At 35.1% G+C, this 22031-nt stretch overlaps 2 protein-coding genes, 1 non-coding gene and 1 pseudogene across 3 annotated transcripts; all 4 read right to left on the bottom strand.

The window, feature by feature from the left end:
• Window positions 1-1937: 1937 nt before the first annotated feature.
• LOC137834491 (probable pectinesterase/pectinesterase inhibitor 21) lies at window positions 1938-5888 on the bottom strand (annotated as a pseudogene).
• Window positions 5889-8032: 2144 nt separating this feature from the next.
• Window positions 8033-13395, bottom strand: LOC137834332 (callose synthase 12-like). Its single transcript, XM_068642390.1, has 2 exons — window positions 12356-13395; window positions 8033-12248 (listed from the first exon to the last, which is right to left on the bottom strand). The coding sequence occupies exons 1-2, from the start codon at window positions 13393-13395 to the stop codon at window positions 8033-8035; spliced, it is 5256 nt and encodes a 1751-aa protein (XP_068498491.1).
• Window positions 10309-10389, bottom strand: LOC137836291 (small nucleolar RNA J33). Its single transcript, XR_011085242.1, has one exon. It is a non-coding gene; the product is annotated as a small nucleolar RNA J33 (small nucleolar RNA).
• A 1470-nt stretch (window positions 13396-14865) lies between the features above and the next one.
• LOC137835457 (altered inheritance of mitochondria protein 3-like) lies at window positions 14866-18544 on the bottom strand. Its single transcript, XM_068643979.1, has 3 exons — window positions 18243-18544; window positions 16867-17157; window positions 14866-16233 (listed from the first exon to the last, which is right to left on the bottom strand). Exons 1-3 carry the CDS (start codon window positions 18378-18380, stop codon window positions 15121-15123), a joined length of 1542 nt encoding a protein of 513 aa, XP_068500080.1. The 5' UTR covers window positions 18381-18544; the 3' UTR covers window positions 14866-15120.
• Between the last annotated feature and the right edge of the window lie 3487 nt (window positions 18545-22031).

The raw sequence follows: 22031 nt of genomic DNA on the forward strand, positions 1-22031 counted from the left end.
TTATGTTACTGCACTAAGGAACTATTAACATTTGGGAACAGAAAAAAGGACGAATCTGAGTTATTTTTCTTGTGAATTTATCTAAAAGCGAATCCGATCAGAGGAAATAATATACATAGGAGATTACCTGCTATGTTCATGAAGCAAACTGCAAGAGAAGTCCAAATATGGAGCAACAAACTTCCTTGATAATTTTATCTAAATAAAATTATCTTGATCTAAATAAAATGAATATGCGATAAAACCTTGTTAGGTAGATCAATTCTCTCAATATGTTTGAATTGATTATGTTAGAATTAGTTATGTATCCTCTTAATATGAAAGATTAAATGGCATCGTAATCCAATTTGCACACATATTTAATTCATACGTTAAAAACTAATTACTACAGATAAAACATCAAAATTCCAGAAACCAAACACTGCCTCAGATGTACAAAAATGCAACACGCCAATGCATGACCAAAAATGTGTGTCTAAAGTTGTAGGAAGATAAAATCTTAGTTATAGTTAAATACAATAAACACTACTTTAATAAAAACAATTATAACATTTTCTCTTCAAGAACGAGGGTATTGCAGATAAAATGTAGATACCCTCTTCAAATGCACACCAACACAACTTACAAAATCCTCCCTTTTGTAAGAACCGGGAAGTAGATGCTTCCTAAATTCAATACACTTTAATACAAGCCTGATGATGTCATCAATTGTAGGATAGTAATAGCAGTTTCGATGGCAAACTGAAATAAATAACCAAAAGTTTGATTAGGTAGTTATATAAGATGGAAGTTTTTTACTACAACTATTATATGTAATTAAATACATACATGAATAATTTTGAATTTTCTCATTGCAAGCTCAATTAGTCCAACCTCCAAGTTGTTTCTGATTTTCTTATCAGCTTTAACTTTGCATTGAATGGTGGTAGGCCCGTAATTTTGCAACCAGCTCAGTGGCATCCTTATCTTCATTAATCGAAAGCACACGCACCAATTAAGTGACATCAATATATACATTTGAAAATGGTTGGAAATAAGAAACAATCTATCAAAACTAATTGACACAAAACAAAGCATTCGAAGTTAAATATCAAATCAACAAGTAAATTGTTGTAACAATGTTCACCCAAACATGAAAGCCAACTGTACTAAAATTATGCAGAACAAGTAATGATTGATGCAATGATCTAATAAAAAGGAAATATTTTGATCTACAAACTAATTTTCTATCTTTTTCTATCTCTTTCTATCTCTTACGTGATTGTATGCAAACGATTTACTAATTTTCTAATTTTCCATCACAAACGATATCTCTTACTTTATTATCTTGTAAACAATTTTGTACGCAAACGGTCTTGATGCCTATAATATTTTGAGGGGAAAGATAAAGAAAAGGATGGTGAATATATTCTCACAAACCATGAGAACAGATAAATAAGAAGAAATCTACGAATTTTTAGTGTGTCCAAATTTTTTGAGTACTGAAAATCACGGAATGCACCAATGATCAAAACATATCTACAAGGCCAATAGCTACCAACCTCTAAGTGGTTCAAATAAAACTGAGTTGTTGTATAAGTGGAGAACTTTTGATCTTTTTTGTCATGTGATTGAAGTGGTGATTTAAGATTATTTAATTAAATTAAATTTGGCAGTATTGATGTTAGTTAAAGTCATTTCACAAGTGACTTATGTTTGATTAATAAAAGAAAAAATGAATGAAGATTAAACTCAATGAATGATTAAATATAGCAAGAAAAAAACAATATTTATAAAACTAGTCATGTGTGAATTTGGCAGAAGACATGCTTACATAATAAGGACAAGAAAAAAGTGGAGAAAGGAATCCAACCTTGTACATGGGTGCAACCAAAATTTCCCCCATCCCAAACATGATATATTAATTAAGGATTTTCTTTTGAATTTATTCTCTTTTATCACCAGTTAAGTATCGTCTTCTTGTGTTTATGGTGTGTGGGGATGCTAAGGAAGCAAGGAATCCTAGTAACCTGAATCCAATCAGTTCCATGAAAGAACTTGGAAGGAGAGAACCAATGTGCATCTTTTGAATTGAGATTCCAAATCCCAGACCAATTCACACACTTGGATTTGTTTGAACCGATGCCACTATTGTGATACTCTGCATAAAAGCAAGTATCCATACCAGAAGGGCCTTCTAATCCATACCATGGAAAATACCCATTAGTATGAATCAAGTCATCAATGTAAGTGTCCATGATAATGATCCTGGAGTCATTCTTCCATGGACGAGCTATGTAAGCTTTATTATCAAATCTTACTAAATAAAACTCAGGGTCAGACACAATGGACCCCCCCTGGATTACTATTCCAGATGGTTGTTATTTCTCTTTTCTACCTTGTGCTGTCACAATGCATTGTTGATTTTTCAATGGCTTTCGGATCACAAAAGTGCAATTTTGGAAAACAGCAAGTGCATTTCCGAACACAAAGTCGATGGTACCTGAAATGGAGCAATCTTGTAGAATTGACGCATTATGTGTACATAAAGTGTGTCTTGATATCCATCCATTGAGCAATTATAGAAGATAGACTTGTCTGCTTGGACTCTCAATGCCACTGCTTGATGCTTTTCAGGTCCAACAAAATTCTCAAATCCTATGTTGATGGCCACAAAGTAATTTCCTTGAATAGCTACATGGATATGTAATCAATTAGTTTATTCAAACATCAAAAGTTCCTTAAATTTTACAAATTATTTTATATTTTTACTTATAAAATATTTTTTCACTGAATTTTACGATATGTCATTTATTAATTAGTTTATTTCGAACCAATAAAAAAAAGTTTGATAGTAAATAGTATATGGCCTTAAAGTGTTAAGAAGGAAAAAGGCTATTGAAAAAGTAAATTTAAGTTTATGAAAAAGTAGCCTATGACCTTTATATGAACTCAAAAAACTTTATGGAGAATTCTGTCAAAAATAAATTTTTTAATCTTATTTTCATAAACGAGTAAACATGAAAGTTGACATACCAACAGTCGCAGTTCTATAAGTGTTGATTCCATCAATATAGTTTTTGTTGCTTGTTATTCGTGTTTTTTTACCACCATCACCAATGAAAACCACATGAGTCATCTCCTTTGTAACTTCAACATATTCTTAGTAGATGCCCTCCTTGATGTAGATCACAAATGACTTTTTTTTTTCTCATGAACTCGCTTTAGTGCTTCATTGATGCTTTTGAAATCTCCCTTACCATCTTTTGCTACCGTCACATTAGGCTTGTGATTAAATAGACTTGCATTTCCATTGAGTTGTCCATGATTTTTTTTTTTGATCAGCAATAAAATGAATTAAATTTAATGGGATACTTCAAGGGTACCCCAACCCGTATACAACTACCATAAAAATACTTCTCCAAAGGACGAAGAAGGAGCAAGCATAAAGTTGCTTAGCCTACCTAATCACACCCAAAGAACAAGTAGCCCACCGTAGCAACTATTGGGCACCAAAACCCAACAGCCCACTAGCTTAACCATAGCAAAAAACACACCAAAAGTGCATCATGCGTTACAGTGCCACCAACCAGACGAAGAAGGACCAGAAAACGGCAGCCTTGCGCTGCATTCTTCTCTTCAACACTTTAAGGGACAGCAAAAAACTCCTCCAGCATACAAATAAGAATTCGTTTCACCTTAACACCGTGGCGCCTTCATATTTATGCCTCCAATCTGCACACATGTTCCACTACTACTCAAGACAGCTACAACAATGATTGAGCGTCATTGAGGCATCATGGCAACTTGAAGACCTTTGCACATGACTTCAGCATCACCACCCCATCTCCAGCCAGCACCTGCACAACATCTTCAGCCATACTGTTATTCCTATCGCGCCAATGTCACCCCACACCAGCATAGGGTGCCCCATCGAAACCTGCTTCTATATGTCCCGTGCTTGCTCTCAACCAAGCACAATGCCTCTCACCTTAGGAACCATGCCATCCCAGGACTAAACCACAAGACTCCATAGCAACCCAAAACACGGTCAAACTACAGAGTACCCTTAGCGTGGGAAAGTTGTGGAGCTCCCTGACCTCTCTTCCCTGCTATGCCTATCTAAAACCACAAAAGTTAATAAACCTGTCATTAATCCAGCCTTCGTCCCTGCTCCATTACAATGAAAACCCTCCGGGACTCCCTCTTGCATCATCTTCCAAAAAATAACCTGCATAAAGTTACTTATAACTACTTATGCAAGTCCAAGGGTTCAACAACTAATCAGAAAAAGAGTAAGAAAAATTATTTCCTTTGTGTTTTAACCACAACCACGATTTAAGTTGAGCCTCATGGAACACCTCTTCTTCGTCCACTACACCTCCATTGAACACCACATTATTTCTATGGTCCCACAGACTCCGTACTATAGTTGTCCACATCCCTCTCCAGACCATATTTTGTTTTTGGCTGCAGGTAGTCAGAGAGAAACCTGCAAAATGGGTCGCGATATCATTATGTTGGACAAACAAAATACCGATCCATCTAAAGCACCTATTCCACACTCCTTGTGCGTGTTTACATTCCATGAAGAGATGTTGACAAGACTCCTCCTCAGCCAAACATAGAGCACACGCTGTGGAATTCATCACTATCCCCCTCCTACTCAAGCACAACCTTGTTGGAAGTCTGCCCAGCAACGCTCTCCAAGCCGTGAACAACACATTAGGGAAAGTCTTCGCCTTCCAGAGGTTAATAAACGCCTATTTTTGAGGGCTCCTTTCATGCTTAGCTAGGCACTCATATGCTGACTTTACAGAGAAACAACTAGATTCATCACTTCTCCATACCTGGGTGTCATCCTCATCCTTCCTAAAATTGACCCTGGAAATGTGGTTATCAAGCTCAGATTCCAATATCGATTCCCACTCAAATTTGTTTCTCCTCCAGGTTAGGGTCCATCTCCACTCTAAATCAACCCACACTCCAACCTCTTCCACCTTCTGACCTTGGTTCAACGATAGAGAAAACAATCTAGGAAACAATGTTTTCAAATTCAGATTGCCTACCCACACGTCCTCCCAAAACCTAACTTTGCCCCCGCTCCCTATTTTCCATCCAACTTGTTCTTAAAACCATCCTTCTCCTCCTCCTTCTCTACACACCTTCAGTATATCTCTCCACCACCAAGACTGATCAACCCATGAAGGTGACTTAGAACCTTGAAGGAGGCGACGTCCGAGTAACTTTGTGGCATTCCAATTTGTAATAGAATCAGTCAATTCAATTACAATGGCAAGAGCATTACTACTCTTATGCATGCCTATCATTAATAAATCCTTCAACTTTTTACCAGCTTCACTAGTGGTGTTCTCAAACCCATCCAAGCAAGTGTCTTGGTAAGTAATTGCTCCATTGAGCCAAACTTTTACATTCATGAGAATTTTCTCAAGATTTATAAGTTCAAACTCGTTTATTCCATCAAGTGACCTTGTTAACTCCCAATTGAAAAATCCATGAGTTGTTTGCATGTGTCAAGTGCCATCTTGGCTCTAGGATCTTTCTCAACATCATGCAAGAGATTAACTTCTTTGAGTTTATCACCAATTTTTGTAATGGTGATATTGAAGGCAATTTTTATAAGTTCTTTTAGATTTGTGGTGTTTGCAGCCCTTGCTATGAGGCTTTCCTCACTCTTTCTTATAATTTGTGGGATGACAAAGGTTTTGGACGACTTTTATAGTGGAGGCAACATGGTTCTTTTAGTTATTAAAATTCTCTTTATCACCATTTGAACCATTATTAATAAGGTTGATACCAAATATGACAACCCCAATTATAGCCACCAAGAATATGGTTGAGATACCAATGACGATTATCTTTCCTTTATTATCATTTCTCTTTGACATTTCAAGTAGCTCCTATCATATATGGAAGTAGTGTAAAATTAGTGAATGCGACGAAAATAAAAATAATCATGACATTTCGTAAACATGTTTTGAATGGTCATTGTATCATCATTTAGTGATAACATGACATCCAACTAATCATTCAACATTAACAATAATTATGAAGTAAAAAATTGTGTTATAACTATTTGTATATAATGTCATCATCAATAAACTTGAAAAATCTAAAGATATAAATAAGCCATTTTTTTTCTTCTAAAAGATTCAAAATCTAATAAAATCGCATTTGCATAAAATAATTATATGTGAAACAAGAACCTTGAAATGAAAGATCTTTAAGTAAAAGCTTTGAGCTCTTTGTCAAAGCCTTACTCCTTGTCAAAGTCTTTGGAAGAATGTGCTTTCGTATATTTGAATGCATAGAAAAAAAATAAAAAATAATATATATATATATATAAATGGTATTTAGCACCTAATTAAGTTGAATCATTTTAATGCAATTAGTGTTTTGTATGTCAAATAACTATCTTTTCTAAAATAAGAGAAACAAATCTAAAACACATATACTAAGTTGTATATATAATTGGTATTAGTGCAACTAGTGTTTTGTTAAATTGTCTAAATAATTGTATTTTCTAAAGTAAGAGGAACATATATAGAAAAGAGATATTGTGTTGTGTAAGTTGTTGGTTGCACACGTCTTAATCATAGGTAATAATTGAAAATTTTCTATTTTTTTTAACTATTACGTATTCATAACAAAAAGTTTAAATAAATAGTTTTTATTTACATTTCAAAACATTAATATTGTGTATGATATTACATTAATATGATTATATTTATATCAAATTTATTCTCTACAAAATTTATTATAAGAAAATCATTAAATAGAAATCAAATTTAGAGAGAAAACATAATTAGTCACTATATTAACTAAATTAGATACTATTTTAAAGACTGAATAATTATTTGTATCTAAAGTGGTTTCTATTATTAATAAAAAATTATTAAATGATTTCTAAATTAATATCTAAATTAGCTACTAATATTTTATATTTTAAATTAATCTTTAAAAGACTAAAAAAGACTAATTTAGGATATAAAGTAGTAGGTAGCCAAAATCTTGATAGCTAATGGTTAGATACCAATTTAAAAACTATTTTATAAATTTTTATTAAAACTCGTGCAAAATGTTGGTTTATTACATTAAAACAATTCCAATACACTTTATTCTTCCTAGATCACTACAAAAAAATCATTAAAAAATAAACCAATTTTAGAGACATAAAATAATTACTCGCTATATTGACTAAATTAAATTTACGAAACTAATTCACACAAAAGATATGAAAGAAGAAAGAGTAAAATAGAAAGTAAATTTTAATTAAATTATTTTCTCATAATATAATGGATATTTATAATTCAGAAAAAAAACAACAGTCATGTATTGGTATTAGGAGTATTCAAAATTGAATCGATAAAATTTAAAATAAAAAATTCAAAAAATTGAAATCTATAAAAATTATTTTTTTACGTTTTTTTTATCTACTTTTTTCCTAAATTGAACATATTCAATTTAGATTTTTGATTAAAAATCTAGAACCAATCCTAATAGAATAAAATAACTTATTTTATTTAAATATATTATTATGTATTTAGATTTAATTAACAACTAATAAACATGCATGAATGTGTCTCTTAAAAGTGCTTTTATAGTTTGATTATATTTTACTATATTTATACTTACTAAAACCAGACAACAAAAATAATTATAATAGTACAGTCATAATTATATTACTATCTTTATATTTAATTTAAATTAAATATTACTTTATATTCATGTTTTTTAAAATATAATAATAATGGTTTTAACACTAATTAAATAATTATTTATAAAATACTTAACCGTGTATTTGAAAAGCTTAAAATTCAAGTTGTATTTAGTTTTAAATGAAGTAAATTGTTCTTATGGATAATAGCCAAATAAAATCACAGAACAACACCTCAAAGTGCTATAATGTAATGCAAAGAAAGAGACAAGAATAAATTATAGATATTATTTCAAATTGCACCTTTTTTACTCTTTAGAATGAGAATGGAGAAGAGATGAATTTAAAAAACATACATGAACAAAAAAAGTGGCTCTAATGAGATTTAGCTGAGGACTTTTTTCCAGTAACAATCTGGAATATGCAAAGGCCCCTGCCAAATGCCTCGTTGAAGAGAATCCTAGTTTGCATGGGCTGAAACCCAGGTAACCATGATAGCAGAGCCACAGGGGTGAGAACAATGATCCCAAATAATATATCATATAAACGAGCCAAGGAAACAACAACATTCCAAACAATGGTGCACTGCAAAAATGGCCTGAATACTTGAGCAATCAATATCATGCCCCATCCTGTGGGAATGAATGCCACCAAGCTAGTAAAAATGTCCATGAATTTGAATTTAGTGAATTCCAGCAATGCAACTATCACAAGTATGGCAATAACTATTACCAGGGTCTGGACCAACCGAAAATACATGTGCTGTGTTGCTTCATATTCATTCCGGGCATAAGCTACCACCACATAAATCCCAAACACAACAAATACATAAATCCAAGATAGAAAGTAAACAGCAATGCTGGTACTTCCGGCAGCTATGCCAAGCCGGTAGACAATACCATATTGGAATATGAAGAACCGAAGGTCTAAAATTATCTCCAAAAGCTTTCCCCAAATTCCAGTTAGCTTTAGATGATCATGTTCTTCGTACCACCACCTTTCCCAGCTCTGTTCAGCTTTAGCAAACACCCTTTGGCGGTTCCAAATCCAGTTCATAAAGTCGTGAAAATCATGCACAGTTTTCAGCCAGTCAAAGCCAGAAGGATTGAACATAAATGGTGTCAAAATCCATGATGCAACTAAGAACCAACTAGAGCAGGTCATGACTATGTAAACAAATGTGTCAGTTGCTACAGTGCTTTGTGTTGCATAAACTATTAGTATTAGCCCCAGTTCAATTGCTTTCACAAAATGGCTGCGAGCATAGAGTCTATAGTTTTCGGCAAAACTCTTGTGCTCTACAACAAAACCACGACCCGTGGCTCGGTATTTTGCCCCACCATGAAGGATGGTTCTTCCAAAGAAATGGCTGCGTGTGCCCATAGAGAATGTGTAGAAAACTGATGAAAGTTGGAGCTGCATGGTCAAGAAATCCCATACAGCTTGAAGGAACCCTTGTTCAAGAGAATTCTCCACAATCATTGGAAGGGCAGTGAAAATTCCAATCTGTACTATGAACTGTTGACTCACAATTATACCAAGTGCTTTATTTTTGTGGTTTACCATAGCAGCTTCAATACCACTGAGAGCAAGCATTAACCTTCCCCACAAAAATGCATATACGGTAAGAACCACCATCATTGTGTTGAAAAAGAACCCAACTGTAGTGTAGAAGAATGACAACATCCTAAAGAAATCTAGTTTATGACCCAACCTATAGACATCTCTGCTTAGGACTTGTTCCCCATTTCCACTTGCAACCTTTGCTTCAAACATTGATACTTGGTTCAAACCAACATCCCTTCCCTTTCCTACCTGAATGTATTCATGATGTGTGACATTACCCCCACGAAGTGTACAGTTAAAGCCTGCAAAAATGTCCTCGCTTATGTTGATCACTCTTGAGGCTTTGCTTATACCACCTCTAGTTATGAACCAAAACCTGTCAAACACATCAGGGTGGCCATAATGCATTCGAACTTTCAGAGGGTTTGCCAAAACCCTTTGTCCCAAGGTGACAAAACTCATTTCTTGAGCTGACATGAACCATGCAAGAGAGGAAACAAAAGCAGTAAAAATGTGTTCTCTCATTCCCAAAATAGTGGGTTTCCTGATACCATAGTAGTACCTGTATTCTTCCAAGAGATTTCGCATTTTAAGTGCCTCCTCGAAGTAGTTATCCTGGTTCATATCAATGGTCTGAACTGCATCCCCGCGAGTGAAGATTATGGCGTGGTTTTGATTCTCTGGCTTTCCTTCTCCGAGTTTTATGGGACCTGGCAGCTTCACACGGTAAATTTCTACCTCCCTTTCCAATTGTTGGTCATACTTAGCAAGAACGGAATAATACTCCTTCTCTCCACTCCCAAAGGGAACCTCGTCAACATAAGCAACTCGAAGGGCTTCATTGTTTTTCATCAGATACAAAATTTCTTCTGCACGTGGGTCCTTTCTTTCCTTCTGAGCTCCATATATCTGGCAAGAAATCACATATGTGAATTTCATTGATGCAGTCCCATAGTCATGGCCTTTGAATAACAACCTTGCTGAACTGTTTTCTGTACTTAAACTCATAGGGGAAGGTGGTGACTTATTGGAGCTAAATCCATCTGAGTTGTCTTGATTCAGTGAAACAAGTTCACGTGTCCCTTCTCGAATCTCTACTTCAGATGCAGAATCTAGAAATGCCAAAAGCTTGAGGCTCTTATAGTAATACATCATTCCTCTAACAGTCCTTGATAGTGTCTGACCTCTATAGGATGCCCAAGACCTCAAATCTCCAAGTTTATGAGTCCATATATCACTTTCATTCTTCATCCCCTCCCTCCTCATCCTCTCCATAAAATTCTTCCACTCATCATCATATATAGTCTGCAAATAGTACAGAGTTGATATCCCATCTTCGTTCCCAACTCTTAGCTGTTCTTTACTGTAAACTACTTCTTCACTATAGTAAGGCGTTAAAACACTGAAAGCCATCATTTTCTCAACTTGGGGGGCATGGGGCATCTTCATAAAAAGCGAATTAGTAAAGAAAGTAATCCTCCGTCTTGCTTCAAGATTAACTGGGACGTTTTGCATTGAATCTCTAGATGTAAGAATAGTAAGCAAGCGTCGAATCTGTCTGTAGAAATTCTCATTGATAGTCTCAGGCAACTGAATGGCATTCTCGAAAAGTAGAACTTCAGAAGAATCTGGATTTTGTGGAGCCAAACCGTCCTCCCTAAGTCGTTCAATATTCCTTTTCTCCTTGAAAAAATCTCTGACAACTATCTCATAAAGGGCCTGAAGGGTGTTAACTATTTTGCTAGAATCTATTTGTTTCTTGTTCAATAACTCCACAAATTTTATCAACTTGTTATGGAGTTGGGGAAGTGCAGTGGTTTTGAAAACTTGAGTAAATTTCCCGATCTCGAGAGAATGGTCAATTTCTTGAAACAGAACCATAACAATAGAATGCTCTTCACTGTTAGGTTTGATAATCTGAAGAAGCAAGTGCTTGATGCAATCATAGGTTTCAATGACAGCACATCGCCTAAACTCATGCTTGCACATCTTCCTCCAAAGCCTCTTATCAGAAACATCAACTAACTCTTTAGCCTGGCTGAGCGCCAGTAGCAACTCATTGCAAAGAAGAAAACATGGCCAACGAATAACCCTTACGTTCCAAGAGTTTTTTGGCAGCTCCAGAAGCTCAACCTCTTCGTCAGATATGATATCCTCCTCCCTAAAACACATAATTACCTCATTCCATATCAATGCAAACTTATTAGCCTCACTCTGGTTAGACTCAAGCTTCATATAAGGTTGACCAAACCCGTATCTTAGCTTCATCCTGTGAATCGCATCCTTAATTTTGCCACTCAATGTTCTCCTAGCATTCAACAACTGCTCCTCTGGCATTAGATTAAACAAAACTGCACTAGCGAAAAACTGAAACCTCAACTTCAGCTGTTGCATGCTCCGAATCTCACCCAAGTGTGCAAACAACCCCACACTCACCCCAACCAAAGATGAATATATTGAATACCATATTTGAATATCCATCAGATAAATCAAAATAACGGGAAGCCACAGTAACCCGAGAGGAAACCAATTACCGTTTTGAAAAAGCTCATGCCACTGGTAATTGACATCCTTAAGGTCCAATATCATCTTCGATGGAGGAACCATTGGCCTAATCTGCAAAAAGTAGCTGAAACAAAACTTTGAGGCCAGAACCACAGCCCAGAACAAGGTGTACCTAATGTTGTCCATAAGACCTTCACTCAATCCACGACCAACGAATGTCCTGCCTTGAAACCACCACGACAACACGTAAAACAGGCACCAATCCTTATTCTCAATAAAATTCCTGACCCAAGGAAGAATAAGAAATACCAAAGCCAAAAGCTCCGGAATCATGAAAATAAAAACAATCTCTAGAAAATTCACCAGCTGCTTGTTTGCTTCAACAGACCAATTTCCATCACTGCGTCTCTGTTCCCATATTTTCCGATAAAAAATAAAAAACACAACGAACCATGCTGCCGCAACCACGGCTTTTAGGATCATCTTCAGTCCAAGTCCAATTGTCTCCACGGAAACCAACCTGCTATGACCACAGATACGTTATAATTCATGTAAGGTACGTGGGATAGATACATATATGAATGCATGAAATGAAACAAAGGAAAGTATCGATGTTTCGGACCCAACCTCCATTGCATCACTATATCAAGCAAAGACTGAAAAAATCTGAGAGCACTCCACGTGAAGAAGATGGTTAAAACCCGAACCTGCAAGTCACGATCCTTCAGGGCATGCCAAGGATAGGTTTTATCCTCCCATGCAACAATAAGAGCAGCCTGAAGGAACAGAAACAACATAACCCAAAGCCTATGGAAACTCCTAAACAAGTTCCAAAACGACCGTCGTTCAACAAACCCAATCTTCCCAACGCGCTTGTCGAAGAAACCACTCCCAATATCAATAGGCCACTTGAGCTTCTTAAAGCAACGTTTGTCCCAGAAAAACTCGTTCATGTCATCGTAGTTTCTCCACTCGCAGTGAGGCACGGTTCCATTCCTACTACTCTCAACCTCGGAGAGTAGGATTCGGTAAATCGGTTGCACCACGCGGTCGAGGAAGCTTGGCTGATGAAGTGAGGATTGATGGAGGCTGTTATCGTAATCATGGTGTTGCAGGAATTTGTTGAGGTCCTTGGCCATGTGGTGAAAGATGTAGGAGAGGCATTCGGGGAGGAAGCGGAGGTTGGCCGCCTCGCCCCAGATGAGGAGGTAGAGGGAGACGTAAAGGAGTTCGCGGCGCTGGTCAGAGGGGGAGCTATTGGCGGGGCGGTAAGAGAGGTTGACGGCGGGTTTTGCGGCGAGGTAGGAGCACCAGGAGGTGTAGTTGCGGAGGAGTTTGGAACGGAAGGAGCGGAGGAGGGCAGCGTCGAGGGTTTCTTGGGGAGGGGAGAGGCGCATCTGGGCATTGGCGAGGTGGAGTAGGAGGTGCTCGCGCTGGTTGCGGACGTTGTCGTTTTGGAAGCCAAACAAGAGGCCAAGCCAGTCCAGGAGGTCCATATCAGGGTGCCATTGCGGGGGGAGGCGCAGGTCGCCGACAGAGCTAAGGGCGGCGGCGGCGGCCCGGACCTCCGGGAAGCGGAGGGAAGGGTGGTCGATGGTAGGGTTGTGGAGGGGGAGGATGTTGTAGGGGTGGACGACGTGATGGCGGTGGTGACGAGTGTTAGGCATGTGATGGTGAAGAAGAATGAGGATCTACAACACTTAGCTGCTACTGTCACGGTTAGCGCCAAAACGACAAAATACGGGTTAGTTTCTTAGTTACTATTTTTTTCCAAAAACCAAAAGGAAAAGGAAAATGTATTTTTACTACCATGATTATTTTAAATAAAATCTTCTTTTCCGTAATAAAATATTACACTTAATAAAATTATTAAAAATATAATTAAAAAAATATAAAATTAAAGATGTCCTGGTTCTATACATATAAAAGGCGTGAAAATAGTATCACTCTTTCTTTCTTTTTAATTTCTTATTGTAAAGGTTTAATAATTTTTTATACCGATTACAATTATTTATTTTTTTCGAATTGTCCTACTAATGTTGTTAGTGTCATAACTGTATAAAAAGACTGATTAAAGTAATCCTTTTGCTCAAAATTCATGATAACTTGTCACTTGTCATTATTCTAACATATTTATCATCAATTTGATTAAAAACTTGTAATATTTTAAAAATATATTTAAACTAAGAAAGTTTAAATAAAATGAAATCGAAAATGATCATAATAAAAAAGCTATTAAACTTATTCCAAAAATTTGTTACTTAATTTCTTATTAGAAAATTCGTCTACTTAAAACTGCCATTACATTTTAGTTTCTATTAATATATTTTGCATATTTTTTTATCATTTTTACTTCCTGTAAGATTATGACAGACTAATTTTCTAAAATAATATTTATAATGATTAAAATAATATTCTGAATAGTAGAAACTAAAATATTTTTTATAATTATAAGTACTAAGTAAATAATTAAACATTTTTAAGTATCTGTCTCATTAAGAAATTGAACGGCGTTTATTTTCGATTAATGAGTCGATAAATTATTACATTTACGCAATAAATGAATATATACAACTTGGTTAATATATTAGCACACTTAATATATTTTTAATGTAGATTTTATATATTTATTTCTTATTTTGAATCACATTATACACTTTGACTTATTAGTTTTTTCTATTTTATGTTTGTCTCTCTTTTCCAGTTCCTTCCAAACTTAGGTTACATTTGTTTTTCTTTTCTATACAATTTGTTTTACACAATGATAAAAAAACAAGAATGTGATGAAGAAATAAAGGGGAAATAATATTAAAATAAGGTAATTACATATGAATATTATATCTATTGTAAATATAGATTGATTTTATTGCATGTATATTATGATGTTTACAAAGATTGTTTTCGTTTAATATATGAACATGGATGCTACAGAACCAGAGATGGAAATCAAGAGAAGAAATATTATGGAAGCTCTGTGAAGAGTTGGGTTTTGTTTGGCAAAGTTGGTCAATATGGTAGCTCAATGACTAGGGTCCAAAATTCATACCTCAAACATATATACAGCATGCCTTGTGTTTGATTAAACGTCGCTATAGACAGGTATTACTTTTTTACAGGTTGATTTCGAACAATATAACTTCTATATGAACAAATGGATTCGTATAATTCCATTCACCGAATCAACATTTAATCTTGTATAATAATCCTGATTTCTAAAAGATTATATATACCGTGCACATTACATCAAAGTTTACTATTACATGCATAATAAAACACGCAGTGATTTGAGGGTTTGAACAGAGCATCCCAGTCCTTGACAACATTGTTCACACTGGACATGTTCAAACCAAATTTGGTGCACACCATTGTTCAAAGGATGCAGTACAGGTACTTTACCCTGACCATCCCCTCTGGAGATTATGCACGTTCAACCGGTCAAGTACAGAATTAAAATCTATAGGCTGCTCAGTTTCTTGCATCCTCTGGATCGTGCTTACAACGTGATCACCTCTAAATCCCATGCTCACAAATTTCTCAATCAGTTCATTGTTGGGATTGATACGATTAAATTGTGACTGGCTATGTGGTGCAGTGTTGTGAAGGGAAGCACTAGTTGGAGGATATCCACCTTGAGTAGTATGAGAAGGTTGTGACGGATAATGTGATCTTGCATTCTCACCATCATACACCATGAAGGAACTAGCAGGAGATTGAGCGGTGTAGATCCCGCTAGTTCCATACGCATCACCTGGCTGTGCTAAAAAAGAACCCTTCATGTGGAGCATAGGCTGTTGTGGAACTGTTCTACCACCTCCACTGTATCCATGTGGTAGGACATCAGCATGGCTGGATACCCGAGGTGGAATCCCTGAATAAGGCAATTGCATCGGCTTCGGTGGTGTTTCGGTGGGAAGATGATTTGTAGCTTGGCTGGTAGAATAAGGAGTATAAATATTTGTCGCAGGGGTTCTTACTTGAGACTGAATTGACGGTGGTTGTGGAGGTTGCACATCCACTTGCTGTGGTAACTGTTGAGGCCATTGCACTTGTTGGTGCTGTAGCTGCTGATACTGATATAGTTGTTGCACTGGTGGGGATTGGGTTACCTGGGACGAAGATGCTGGTGGCGGAATTCGATAGTGTGGATCAGAGTGCAAATATTGACTCCGAGCTTGTGGATTGGAAGGGGTAGGTGGCATCAGGTAATGACGAGGTTGTTGAGTGGCTGGGCTCACATTTGGGGCTGGCACTTGATAGGAAGATGACACAGGCTGTTGCCGGAGGGCAATTTGATTGGGTATGGCAAGCGCTAACTCTAGGTTCTGTGTGTCAGATGCGTTATCAATTCTTCTTGGATCAATGGAAGAAGGTGAAGACCTCTCTTCATTAGACTGCGAATGGCTTGAGGAAGACGATTCTTTACGAATAAGTTGAAGCTTGGCTAACTCTTTCTGAGTCTTAGCCAGATCTTGCTTGTCTCTCAAAATTTGCACAGACCTGCGTACCTACATCAGCAACACAAGAAAATAAATACATGGAAAAATTATGTCTACTCTCAAAGTATATGCAGCCAGCCAAAAAGTGAACAACTTCATGCAACATGTTAGTGATGTTAAGAAACGGCTAATCCGAGCTTAATGTTTATAACTTAGTATACTTCCACCTACCTGAACAGCATAAATTTCATGATGGTAGGAATAACTGCTTAAAAAATGTTATTCTACCAATAAGGAATCTTTTTTTTTGTCAGCAATAAATGATTCTTAATCTAGCAACAACAACATATTAGTTTTGTAATTAACAACCTTGAGGAACAAAGTATATTAATAATTTAATATTGGAAAGATTTACAAAACAAGCAAGTTGAATACTTCAGTGTAAAGATACATAGAAGATATTTTCCAGCTGAGCGGAAAAGAGCTTCTACTTACTACTGAAAAAAAATTATCCTCGGCAGGCTAGGACTTCATTTTAAAGTTTACCATACAGGATGAGAACACATATTCTAGCTACTCGTCCACCAGAGAGATATTTTCTCACTCTAAGACAAAGCTATAAATCAAGCAGATCAAAAAAGGAGAATCAAAGCTAACTTAAAAAGGACATTGCAAATTCTATCAATTAAAAATGTAACTTACTTCCTGAAGGTGTTTATCAAGAGAATGGAGTTTTGAATCTGCCTCTTCATGATCACTATTTAAATCAGATCGCATTGCTCCAATCGATTTGTCAAGATTGTAACAATACAATTCCAACTTTGACAGCCTTGAACTGATTCCCTCAAGAAACTGCATAAGGTTATCGGTATGTGTTTTCATACTCTTCTCAACAGTGGCAATCACATCCTGGCCCAAAGAATCTTCAGACGAACCATAGGCAGCAGCAGCAGGAACTATGGATGTTCTTGTCATCCTTGATGTATGAAAATCCTACGAAAAGGGTAGAATTTGCAGATTTGAGATCCAGAACCACAGGGGAGGCATAAAAAAGTACACGTGGTCCATTATGATTTCAAGTACAAAAACCCATCTAAGAAATGTTCAGCTTGAGAGTGATCAAAACTATTTAGACTAAAGCAAGCTAATACAAATTCAAACTACCCACAAGAACAACTCTAAACACAATGAGCCTACGATGGCACTTTGTTTTTTCTCAAGGGAAAAAAGTAATGCCTGTCAATCCTCGCTGAAGAAGTTCATCTACCATAATCACACTAAAATAAGCATGTTGACATAAGTCAACCCCCTAAACTCACTGTCTTTCTTTTTTTCATCTTTGCCAATAAATTTGCCTGATATAATTAAGTTTCACCTACTATTGACCATTGACCAATCAAAACAATAACAAAAAGCTTTATCCCATCAACCAAGGCCAACCAGATCAATAATGAGTTAAAATAAAACATGATAAAAAAAGTCCAATGGGCACATCAAACATACAGCCAGTCATTATTCCTCAGTCAGTGTACAAAACTACCAATGGGAAAGATCGTTATAGCACAATACGCACACCGCTACCCTTTCTACACTTGAACACAAATTCCTCTTTCATTCTTCTCAATGCCAACCGGTTAGCCTCGTCATTCTCGCCTCGATGTCTAAAACTGTAAGAACACCTTTCCTAACTCAAACCGTATTAGAAACACACATTCTTAATTTTATTCTCGATCAACCAGTCGACACATATTTATTTTCATCATGCTGTTCACTAACCAGCTCATATCCATGCATCTACTCAACAAAAATAAGACTTCCATTTCATTGCACTAACATACTAAAATAAAACAACCAAATTTCCATTGCAGCAGCGAGTGAAAGAAGCTTCTAAAAACCCAAAAGAAAAATAGATTTAGCAACGAAAAAAATTCCCCCTCCCGTGATCACAACATAGTGCCAAAAATGAAAACTTTCCCAAAACCCTAGCCATTTTGTACATACCCAGATTCGGAATTTTCCTTAAAAGGGCGAAAAACGAAAAGTCAACAAGGAAAACCGTCATGGGTATGTTATGTTACCTTGGCGGGATCTATGTAAATGCCGTTAGAAGAACAGTCGTTGGTATTGTCGTCCTCGTGGGAACAAAGGATGTCACCAGAAGTAAAATCAAAGCCCTTGGAGACACCGTTGGCGAGACACGACGGTAAAGACGCCATGAACGGAGGTGAAGGCGGCGGGTGAGGTAGAGAGAGAGAGAGAGAGAGAAACTTTGTTTGAAAGAAATAGGAATCTGTGGAGCTGAGATAGAGAGAGTATGTAACGTTACTTGTCTGCTAAAAAAGGAAGTTTCGTTTGTATTTGCAATATTAGGTGAGAGAAGAATTAAAAAAACGTGATACATTAAGAAATTAGTTAATAAACAAATGGAATTAATTATTAATATAATTTAAGAAATGTGGAGTACCATCTTTTTGACTGTTTGGTATCCCCACACCTACATATATTAAGAGCATACTTATGATTATATCTTACTAATTGTTTGTTTATGATAAATATACTAAATTTATTTTATGTTTTAAGACATTATATATTTTGCATTTTCATTGAATACTTTGTATATGATAGTAGAAGAATTCATAAGAAAATTATTAGAAAAGATATATCGTTTTACCCATGAAAACATATAAGTCTATTCTAAGCAAACCAATTTAAAACCTGGTAGAATTGGGTATACATAATTTGTATTAATGCCTATTTATTTAGCAAATATAAGAAAACCAAAAAATTTTGCAATCAAGATATTACCACGTATTATAATTCCAATCTAAGTTAATCAATAAATATTTGACAAATATAAGATTGGTGATTAGAGAGATATGACTTCATTCACACTTATTATTAAGTGGTATACATTATACATCAATCAATTATTATTAATTTCATTTATTGATTGATTAAAACATTATTTACATAGATTGAATGTTCGCATTCAATAAAAATTATAATATTTTATAGTATATAAATATATATAAATTTTATAATTGATTTTATAAGATTGAATTAGATTTAATATTATATTAATTTTATAAAGTAAAAATAATCTTAAAATTTACTTTTTTATATTTATAACTAATTTTTTTTACAAAAATGACATTTTTCAAAAAATAATTTTTTCTCCTATTATTATTATAAAACCTCATCTTCCAATTAATCATTATTTATCTAACCAAATATGTTATCAGAATATTGATCACTAACATTATCAACACCTCAATCATATCATTATTGGTTTATGTCAATTAAAGGTTAAATACAAATACTTAATTATTTATTTGATGGAGATTTACTTCAAATAATATATATAAATAAGTGAAAAAGATTTCGTGGTTGGTTTATAATGTTTCTGACATTATCTTATCTTATATATGTGAATTATTACATAACTCTTAAATAATTAAAAAAAAATAAAAAGGGGTTGTACATGTGCTGCATGTGTGTTGGTTGTGACTTGGTTGAAAATAAGCCAAATACAATAATTGTGAGAAGCATGCCACGTGGTGTAATCTTCACACGCCACCTATCTTCTACTCTAAAGGCAGTGATTAAAAAATTTAGAAGATATTTTTTTTATCAAAAATTATAAGAAAATAATATTTTTAATTCAGTATCCCTAATATTTTTATCTACCTTAAAAAAAGTGGAACAGTATATAGACCACACAGTATGGGTATTGTTTCTTCACATTTCAAAATCTAATTCTGTTGAAAAGAATAATAATTAAAGACATTTCATTTTTTTAATTGCTTTGATGGAATATTTTTCTGCCTAAGTATTAACATTTTTTCTACCTGGCTCTTTTTCTTATTCACACTACTTCTTTCTCTTTTTTAACTTTTTTTTCTCTAATTTCTCTCTCCACTTTTTGAACTATTTCTTGTACTTTTTTTTACTAACACGTGCTATAAAAAAATAGTTCAATATAGAACATTTTTTTTTGTATAGAACTTAATTTAAAGTAAACTTTATGTTTCTAAACAATAAATTTATTTTTAATTATTTAATCATATTTATAAGTGTTCTAGAGTTTACCTTGTCAATTGAAAAATATTATTTTCTTAAGTGATTTATGATTTTGTAATATTTCTTTAGGTATTTAGACGTTTGGTATTTTTTTTATTTTTCTTTTACGTATTGTTTAAAATACAAATTCTTTTTTAAAAATGAAGTTATTTTGAATTAAAATGAATTGAATTATAAATAGAAAATTACTTTTAAAAGTTCTTTTATTGAAATTGTTAGTTTGTGTTTTGATGTGTTGTATTAAATTTGATTAAGAGAAATATTATTGGAGGGTTTTTTATCATGATGAAATTGAAATTCATAGCAGAGATTTGGAAATATAAAAAGAGTTTTTATAAACTCTTCCTACTAGGGAGATGAGACTTAGAGAACTATTGAAGTTTTCTCCTCCTTTCTTCGGTCGGGCAGATTGCTGGGTGATGAACTGGGGTTCCTCTCGTCCTCCTGCTTTCTCCTTCGGCACTCGGTCTCGGGTGAACACCAGATGGTGGGTGTACCTGCGAAGGCACTCCGACGCTCAAGTCAGTAAAGCGGGTGGTCAGCTCTCAGGTAGGTGAACAGTAATAAATGACATACCTTACTCCTTGGGATGCGTGCTATTTATATTATTCTAATGGGCCTACCTTGTTGGACTCGTTTATCGAGGTGGACCCTGCTTAGGATTGCATTACCTAATCCTTAATGACGGGTTAACTTCAATGACCTTGGTTTGAGCATCAGCGGTAATATGGGCCGGCCATCGGCCAAGTCTTCTAAGGCGTCGGCCTGGCCTTGGTCGTCCCGGCCAAGCCTTCTAAGGTCTCGGTCAGGTAGACCGTCGGCCTCGTCCTCTCGGCCGAGTCTCTCAGGTTTCGGCCAAGTTTCTTTGGCCTCGGTCATGTAGATCAGGTATCGGGCAGCCAGGTGGGTCTCGGTTAGGGAGATCAAGGGTCGCCCTCGCCCAAACCGGTACAGTTGCCCCCTAGGCTATACAAACAACCGCATTTGTAAATGCTTTTTACCCTAAATTTTTTTACGCTCCTCACCACTTTCGTATTCTTTCTATTCTTTGCCTTGGGTTTGGGTTGTTCATCCTTTTCGTTTGCCTCTCGTTTGCGTTGTTCATCTCTTTTGTAGTATTCATATAAGTTTGTAAGTATTGATTCGCTTTCTTCCTTTCTTCCTTTCAATCTTCACAATGTCTATGTTTTTTAATGACATTCGTTTCCTTGCATTGTTGGTCAAAGGTATACTATTTCATTGGCTCTCCGTCGCTGCTCCGCCACTGCTTCCGCTGACGCCGTTGCCGGCGCTGTTGCATTCACCACCAACTTTGGTTCACGTTAAGGTTGGTGTATGCTGTTTTAAATTTTTTAATTTTTTTTTTGCATTTTTTTGTTTTTCTTTTTATGTATTATAATTTGTATATTTTAAATTTTTAATATTATTTAGTATTTATTATATTTTGAATTTGTATGTTTTTTATGTATTATTATTTATATTTTTCAAAATTTATATTATTTAGTATTAGTACTTATTATATTTTGAATTTGTTCTTTTTTATGATTATGTATTTTATATTAAAATTTATATTATTTAGTTGTTAGTTGTTACTTTATATATGTTATATTTAGCAATAATACATTCTGGTATTGAGTCTGAGGGTGTTCGACCCTCGGCAACGTGAGATAGAACACTGATATAAAAATTCTAACCATTCCATAATATATAATGGATCGAAATTGGATGAATTATGTTCGTATAAGTGAGGAGTACGAACGAGGAGTAGAAGAATTTATGCAATTTGC

The sequence above is a fragment of the Phaseolus vulgaris genome, chromosome 5 (genome assembly GCF_000499845.2).
Source record: "Phaseolus vulgaris cultivar G19833 chromosome 5, P. vulgaris v2.0, whole genome shotgun sequence".
Taxonomy (NCBI): Eukaryota; Viridiplantae; Streptophyta; class Magnoliopsida; order Fabales; family Fabaceae; genus Phaseolus; species Phaseolus vulgaris.

What these genes read in the sequence shown, in the direction of transcription:
- LOC137834332 (XM_068642390.1), bottom strand. Translation starts at nt 13,395, where the DNA reads ATGCCTAACACTCGTCACCACCGCCATCACGTCGTCCACCCCTACAAC. An exon ending in GATATAGTGATGCAATGGAG is followed by an intron (nt 12,249 to 12,355) that starts GTTGGGTCCGAA and finishes TGGTCATAGCAG; the next exon opens with GTTGGTTTCCGTGGAGACAA.
- LOC137835457 (XM_068643979.1), bottom strand. Translation starts at nt 18,380, where the DNA reads ATGGCGTCTTTACCGTCGTGTCTCGCCAACGGTGTCTCCAAGGGCTTT. An exon ending in TTTACATAGATCCCGCCAAG is followed by an intron (nt 17,158 to 18,242) that starts GTAACATAACAT and finishes CCCTTTTCGTAG; the next exon opens with GATTTTCATACATCAAGGAT. An exon ending in TTGATAAACACCTTCAGGAA is followed by an intron (nt 16,234 to 16,866) that starts GTAAGTTACATT and finishes TTGCTGATGTAG; the next exon opens with GTACGCAGGTCTGTGCAAAT.